Genomic DNA, 7636 nt, shown 5'->3' on the forward strand with positions numbered 1-7636 from the left:
ATTTAAATTTGAATTTATAATAAATTTAACACGAATATAATTTTTTTAAAAAATAATCAATTAAATTTAATTATAAATTTATTTGGAAAAAATGAAAAAAAAATCCTAAATTAGGTAAATCGTCAAAAAATTAAAAGACCACCCCACTATATTTTTGTATTTAAAATATCTCTTTATTTCGGTATTTGTATCAGTGTAGTTAAATTATACCTTAAAATTATTATACATAAAGCAATAAAATATCAATTTTTAATTCTAAATCAAAATATTTTTTATCAACTTATTCAAAATTATTTTATTTTGTTCATTGTGGTTTGTGTTATTATTGTGGATAAGAGAACTCAAGAGTATGGCAGCAGTGTGGTGTGCATCTCAACCCAGTCGATAGGGGCGCCTCTCGTCGCTCCACGCCTTTCCATCTCTTCTCCGCCTCAGACAGGTGTGTATTCCTATTTCCTTCCTCCATAATCCTCTGCTAACTCGGTCCTCTTCCATCTGTACAAAATGGACGAGAAAAACGGTACTTTTGATCTGTTGTTGTTGAATCGCGGATGTTGTTTTTTTCTTTCTTAATTATATGACAAAACTGTTTTGTTGATTTATCTTGGCTTCTCTTGGCATTGTAATTAATCTATCTGCCTCAAAGTTTGCTCTTTGCTCAGAATCCACAAATTTCATCGGTGAACTGCTAGTTCTAGGTTTGTGTAGTTACTGATTGTCTTGAAGATTAGTTTAGAATTTAAGAAGTCGAAATGGCAATATCATTCCTTATCTTCCTCAAGAAACTCAGTAGTGCTCATTCCAACTTTCTTCATCAATGAAGATTATTAGGGTTCAGGAGATATCAGCAAGTTTTTGCCATTTTCTATGAAGTAGTTTTATGGGGAGACTGGGATTGTAGACTATTTGCTGCAATTGAAAGTTTTTGAAATACACAATGAAGCATTTTTTTCACATTCGTAAATCGTGTGTGGAGAAATTTGATGTTCTACATATGTTATGTTTAAAATGTGGTTTGAGATGAGTGCTACTGAATTTGTTGAAGGAAATAAACAATGATAATTGTTGGTAGCATCTGTTTATTTATTTTTTGGAATTTCACCTTTTGCATGTAAAGATTTATGTTTTGAATAGTTTCTTTGTTCATGATTCTGCAATTAATATAACAAACTTGTATGATGTTTGCAGTTGAAACTTGAAAATATGGAGAGAAACTAGGCAATGAAGTGCATGGTAGATTGCAAAATAGAGCATACTCCCTTAGATGCTTCAGCTAAGGATCTTGGTAAACAAAGCATGAAGCAAGAACGATTATATGTTGACTTATCAACCAAGGTAATTCTCTTGCAATTCAAATTATTGTTTGCATAATCATCCACTACTACTAAAGATAGTATTTTGTCTTGAGGTCATAGAGATGCAACATGTGTTGAGCCATAATGCTAAAGTTCTTTTCTGTAGATGTTATTGAGCTTTTATTCTTAAATTCTTGCACTCTAGATCTTTACTTTGAGATACCTATTATCTTTTACATACAAAAGTTATCACACATCACACATATTAGGGAGTTATGTATCAATAAGGAGCAAAGGAACTCTCGTAATATGTCCTATTCATCGATAATGCATATATAAAGATAGAGGGGTTACCGATCATTTGTATGAGGAACAATTCCGCTTTAATCTCAATGTGATATCAGAACCACCCTAGTTCCTTCTCACTCGACCATTCTCATTAGTAGGTTTGCTAATCAAATCTTTAAGAGAGCTTAGAGTTGAATATATTTATAACAAACTGAGTTTCTACAATATATTTGAACCAACTTGAAAGGGAGGGAGTATGTGTGCATATGTAAGGAGTAAGAGATTACTCGTAATACTTTCTATTTGTCAATAATACATATATAAAGGCAGAGAGACCTGCTAGAATAAATGCAGCTCAGGCATATAGGTCATTATAATCTCTAGCTCAATGAAAAACCCAAATTTTTGGTACCGAAACTTTATTCTACAGGTACAAACCAAAAAATATTTGTATTGATCATCTCTGAGGTTTCTTACCAAACCTCATTTCTGAAAATTAGGCCCTTGTTCACGAATACATCTAATAAGTCTCGTATAGTAGGATACTAATATGGTAAAGACTTGTTTCAAACAGATCATTATCATATATGTTACTACTCCTAAACTCTATATTTCATGAGCATATCTATCTTAATGTTAACAGGAATACCACAAATGGGGCACAACTAGAAAAGCAATTTCTAGTTCTTACTCTAGAAAGCATGAAATCTGCACTACATGCTTGAAAGGAAACCGATGCCAAACAGTTCTTACAAGAACAAAGAAAATGGGTAGTTTGATTGATGAAAAGAAACCTCATGAAGCATCGTCGTTGTTTAATAGTTTGATTGACGAGGGTCATAAGCCTTCTGTGGTGACATATACAACTCTATTAACTGCTTTGACAGTACAGAAGCAATTTAAATTCATTCCTTCACTACTATCCCAGTTTGAGAACAGTGGACTGAAACCTGACTCAGTTTTCTTCAATGCCATAATTAATGCATTTTCGGAAGCTGAAAAGATTGATGAAGCTATCAAGATCTTCTGGAAGATGAAGCAAAGTGGGTGCAAACCAACAACAAGCACTTTCAATACTCTTATAAAAGGATATGGCATCATTGGCAAACCTGAAGAATCAAATCTGCTTTTGGATATGATGTCTCAAGAGGAGAATACGAGGCCTAATCAGCAAACATACAATATACTCATTAAAGCATGGTGCGAAAAGAAAAATCTAATTGAAGCTTGGAATGTATATCATAAGATGTGTGAGTCTGGCATTCAGCCTGACGTTGTCACATATAATACTATTGCAAGGGCTTATACTAAAAATGGTGAAACAAGGAGAGCTGAAGTGCTAATATTAGAAATGCAGACAAGATTATGTCCAAATGAACGTACTTGGGCCATTATTGTCTGTGGATATTGTAAAGAAGGCAACATGAAAGATGCATTGAGATGTGTAAATGAAATGAAGGCGTTTGGTATTCGTCCAAATATTGTAGTCTTCAACAGTTTAGTCAAAGGATTCCTAGATCTCCAAGATATAGCTGGAGTTGATGAAGTGAGTATTTAGTTTGATGATCTTTCTCTTAGTCAACAATCTCTCTGCAGTGACAGTTGATCATAATTTCTACTTGAACAGGTATTAGCAATAATGGAAGAAATCGCGGTCAAGCCAGATATTGTCACATTCAGCCACCAGCTGAATGCATTGTGCGCAATGGGACTGATGACTAGATGCATGGAGCTTCTAAGTAAGATGGTGGAAGCAGGTATTAATCCAGATGCACAAGTATATAGCATCCTCGCCAAAGGTTATGTCCGAGCAAGAGAACCTGCTAAAGCTGAGGCCCTTCTTGTGGCTATGAATGAACTTGGCATAAAGGCCAATGTTGTGACCTTCACAACAATCATCAGTGGCTGGTGTAGTGCAGCAGATATGGAAAATGCAATGAGGGTCTTCTCGATGATGTGTGAGTCCGGTGTTTCACCCAACATAAAGACTTTTGAAACACTTATATGGGGATATGGTGAAGCAAAACAGCCATGGAAGGCTGAAGAACTTCTTGATACCATGAGGAAATCTGGAGTGAGCCCTAAGAAAAACTGTATTTGCCTTGTTGCTGAAGCTTGGAAAGCTGTCGGGTTGCAGAATGAGGCTAGCAGAGTGCTTGGTTCTCTGAATGACTCTAATGCACGTCATAAGGAAAGTGATTTATCTCTTCATTTGTGGAATAAGGAGCAACTGAACCAAGGACAGGTTTATTGTTTTGCAAACTCTAACTCTACACAAATAGCCAATCCACTCACTGATGGTGGACAGAGATTCAAGACCAATGGAATTGGAAGGGCCTCACAGTATGCTGAGGTTAGTTCTGAGACCTTTCAAATTTTCACAAAATCAGCATTAATCAGCCCTGCCTTCAGATTTGGAGTTAGGAACCCAATCAAATGCCAGAAACAGCCTGGGATGTACAGCCAAACTACGAATTGCAAAGCTATGTTCCTATAGTACAGAAAGCTGATTATTTGATCGATAAATTGAAGGATCCAGTTTACTAGATGTTGTTTATAACAAAAATCTAGAAGAGAGGTCCATCTGTTAATTATATTGCATGATTCTGCAAATTTCTTCTTACTGGCATTTTTATTTAGATGTCATATGATGCCTTCTGAATTGATAAAAGTTGTTCTAGTTCACTGTTAATATAGTCGTATTAACTAGACAAACATTGAGTCCAAAAATACACATTTTCAATTATTCAAACCATCTAGTGGATTGGCGTTCAAATAAAAATAATGTGTCTAAATTCCTTATTTCAATCAACTAGAACAAAGGTCCAATTAATTGGACCTTGCTTTAGTCAACCATCATCTCCTGCAATGAAGGATATCAAAAAGGCCACAAGGAAGACATGATTGAAAAGATTCAGAACTAAAGTGTAGTTATCATTCTATTTCCTTTAGCCTAGATTTAACTGACAAAAGTAATGTGTAGATTCTTTACTCTGTTTCCGAACTGTTCTTATTTGCTTTATATCACACAGTGGATTACAGTTACTCTAAAGATTTCATTTAGGAAAAACCTTTGCATGGCCCATGGCTGCCCGTGCCATCGTCATGCATGAGTTGGTTGCCGGTGAGTGGGCACGGCAGAACTTGCCGTCCCGCCGTCTCCATCAACTCACCAACCATCTTAATTAATGGCCATGCATCCTGTGACCACACTCACTACTCTGCACTGTATCACGTATTGCATGGTCACCAACCATTTATGTTCGATATTGACGTTTAATTCCCCAAAGTGATGCGTATGGCTCAACAAGATTTTACTTGATTATTGTGTTTGTGTCGTCATTTGATCAGATTTTAAGGGAGGAGGAAATGTATCAGATCAACCTCAGCTAGCCATGCAAATCCAGCTTCCTCTTCCTCGTCGTTATCTACCTACCGATTGATTTGGTGATTTACTGTGAATTGGAAAAGAAAATTTATGAACGTAAACAAGATCATCTGCTCATCGATTTATGGGAAGAGGCGAAGAAGTACAAATGCACGCAGAAATCGAGATGAAATAATCCACAATGATACAATAAATTAAACGGAAGTGCAAGCCACCGATCGCGGTTTAGTTTACTACAGGGGATTGGCAATGGTCACCGTCAGCACCGCAAGCAGAGCAGCCGCCGCCGCCGCCTTGCTGATAACTCGCGTCGCCGCCGCGGACGTCGACTGGTCGGCGCTGGCTGTCGTCGCAGGCGCGTCGGCTGTGCTGTCGGCGGCGCGCGGAGTGGCCTTCTTGGGCTTGACCAGCGGCGAGGGTGCGGCGGCCGGGGGCTTCGGCCCGAAGAGCTGGTACGGCAGCAGTACGGAGTCGACGGAGTAGATGGCGAGGGGGAAGTCGAGGTAGAGGTGGTTGCTGACCGGCGCCTGGTTGACCCCCGTGGACACGTTGAGCTGGCTGCTGCTGCTGCTGGCCGTGATGTTGACCGTGTACACGCCGTTCCCGCCGGAGGCCTGCGTGCTGACGGGGTTGCTGGTGGTCTGGAAGGTGGTGGGGCTGTAGAACCGCGGGAGAACGTGGTACAGAACCAGCGAGACCTGCTCCTGGCTGCTGAGGCCGTTGAGGGTGCCGGCCTTGAGGTTGTCGAAGGCGTTGTCGGTGGGCGCGAAGATGGTCAGGCCGTTGAAGGAGTTATTCAGCTGGCTCTCGATCTGCTCCCCGACCTGCGTCGCCTTCAGCAGCCTGATGAAGTTCTCGTACTGCCCGCCCTTCTCCAAGATCCCCGTGAGGTTGAGCTTCCCGGGAGCCTCCGGCGCCGGCGCGACGGTCGCCGCCTCGGAGGCCGAGAACAGCAACAGAAGCAGCACTGCGGCAAGAGCAAAACAAGAATATCCGACGGCCATTGCGACGACTGCAGGTGAAATATGGATCACGAGATCTAGCTCAGTGTGTGTGTATATATATATACGTGGATGGCAAATTGTGAGCTGGACGATGGGGTTGGCGAGTGAGGGCTGTCAGGAATCGACGACAGTCTGTAAAAGTTGTTTTCGATCGATTGGTTTATAATGCGATTAAGGAAAGTGTGATGAGGAGGAAGAGCTAGAGGCCAAAGGAAGGCACAGGAAGCAACCAAGGGACAGCTTAACGTCCAGGATCGATCTTGGTGGCATAATATGTGTGATGATTGATTAAGTGGGGAAAAAAATATGATTATTAATTAGCTAGGGAGGTGAAGGTTTCTGAAAATTGAAAAGGGTCTGTCAGTGTTGTAGTGTTGGGAGGGAATTAGGTGGCGTGTCACGATGGCGATCTGTTGCATGATGCATGGTATTGGATCCAATGGGAGTATTGTGAAGAGACATTTCACCGGCTTATAGCTAATTGAAGATGAGTGAAGGGTCCCATGAGTGAAGGGTCCAGGGGCATTGCATTCTAGCCATTAATTAAGTATTTATTGTAGGACAATTTTCCTCCTATATAATCGCGACCACTCCACTCCCTATTTACTTGATTAGTGAAATATATATGGAGCAGAAACATCAATTCCAGAATTAAACGGATTGTAAAGATCTATATACTTAATTTTAAAAAAAAAAAAAATGAGCAAAGGGTGCTTTGGTACGATGGTAAATAATGGGATGAGTTCCATAAATTTCAAATATATTATATTTGAAGAGTTTGAATTATTTATAATGTTGGATCGTCTTTCCAAATTCAGCTTTTTAATTTACTGTGATAGTTGATAAAAAATTTTGGATTGATCCAGAATTGGATAAGTGGATTATTTTTTTTAAAAAAAATTGAAGATGAGTGATGGGCCATGGATTTGGAGGGTGGTGGACGTTGAGAGAGCTGGGACAGTCTGGATTAGTGGTTTTGGTCATCAATCCTCATCATATAGTAGGAGAAAAATAGGGATCACTTCTTCAATATTCCCGAATGATATCTACAAATAAGGATGTAATCGAGTCGAGTCGAGCTGAACTCTTGGATGTTAATTTGGCTCATTTATAATCGAGCCGAGCTCGAGCTTTATTTAACGAATATATTCATGACTCACGAGCTTATTCGAACTTTTATCGAGCCTAAACGAGCTTAATAAATATAAATTATAAATTTAAATATTCATTAAAAATTAAATAATATATTTTAAAAAAATTATAATATTCTTGTTAAAATTTATAATTTTATTCTAATAAATAAATTTAATATATTTATCTATGTTTTTCCTAAGTAGAGTGTAAAATCTATAAATTCAATATCAAAACTATTATTTTTTTATTTAAAAGTTGATTCATGAGCTTAACGAACATGTTCACGAGCTAACGAGCCGAATATTGTGAAGCTTGAGTTAGGTTTGTTTATCTTAACGAAACTCATTAAACGAGCTCAAACGAACTTTTATCGAGTCGAGCTTCGAATAGCTCACGAGCGGCTTGACTCATTTACACCCCTATCTACAAATTATATTAATATTAATTCTCCTTCTAATTTAAAACTGAATGATTCCACGTCGGTCATGATAGTTAATTCTTCACAACCTTTTAATGATATTGGAATG

At 38.6% G+C, this 7636-nt stretch overlaps 2 protein-coding genes across 3 annotated transcripts; one reads left to right on the plus strand and one right to left on the minus strand.

The window, feature by feature from the left end:
* The first annotated feature begins 291 nt into the window (after positions 1-291).
* LOC122041196 (pentatricopeptide repeat-containing protein At5g25630-like) lies at positions 292-4229 on the plus strand. 2 transcript variants are annotated; one of them, XM_042600804.1, is made up of 4 exons: positions 292-439; positions 1189-1335; positions 2227-3129; positions 3211-4229. In XM_042600804.1, exons 2-4 carry the CDS (start codon positions 1222-1224, stop codon positions 4078-4080), a joined length of 1887 nt encoding a protein of 628 aa, XP_042456738.1. In that variant the 5' UTR covers positions 292-439; positions 1189-1221; the 3' UTR covers positions 4081-4229. The 2 variants fall into 2 exon arrangements, with proteins under 2 accessions (XP_042456738.1, XP_042456739.1); XM_042600805.1 differs by having other exon boundaries at positions 434-520.
* An 839-nt stretch (positions 4230-5068) lies between these two features.
* LOC122041197 (fasciclin-like arabinogalactan protein 9) lies at positions 5069-6025 on the minus strand. The gene has a single exon (XM_042600806.1). It carries the CDS (start codon positions 5973-5975, stop codon positions 5205-5207), a length of 771 nt encoding a protein of 256 aa, XP_042456740.1. The 5' UTR covers positions 5976-6025; the 3' UTR covers positions 5069-5204.
* Positions 6026-7636: the final 1611 nt, after the last annotated feature.

The sequence above is a fragment of the Zingiber officinale genome, chromosome 2A, assembly GCF_018446385.1.
Source record: "Zingiber officinale cultivar Zhangliang chromosome 2A, Zo_v1.1, whole genome shotgun sequence".
NCBI classification, from domain to species: domain Eukaryota; kingdom Viridiplantae; phylum Streptophyta; class Magnoliopsida; order Zingiberales; family Zingiberaceae; genus Zingiber; species Zingiber officinale.

What these genes read in the sequence shown, in the direction of transcription:
- LOC122041196 (XM_042600804.1), top strand. Translation starts at nt 1,222, where the DNA reads ATGAAGTGCATGGTAGATTGCAAAATAGAGCATACTCCCTTAGATGCT. An exon ending in ATGTTGACTTATCAACCAAG is followed by an intron (nt 1,336 to 2,226) that starts GTAATTCTCTTG and finishes TAATGTTAACAG; the next exon opens with GAATACCACAAATGGGGCAC. An exon ending in ATATAGCTGGAGTTGATGAA is followed by an intron (nt 3,130 to 3,210) that starts GTGAGTATTTAG and finishes CTACTTGAACAG; the next exon opens with GTATTAGCAATAATGGAAGA.
- LOC122041197 (XM_042600806.1), bottom strand. Translation starts at nt 5,975, where the DNA reads ATGGCCGTCGGATATTCTTGTTTTGCTCTTGCCGCAGTGCTGCTTCTG.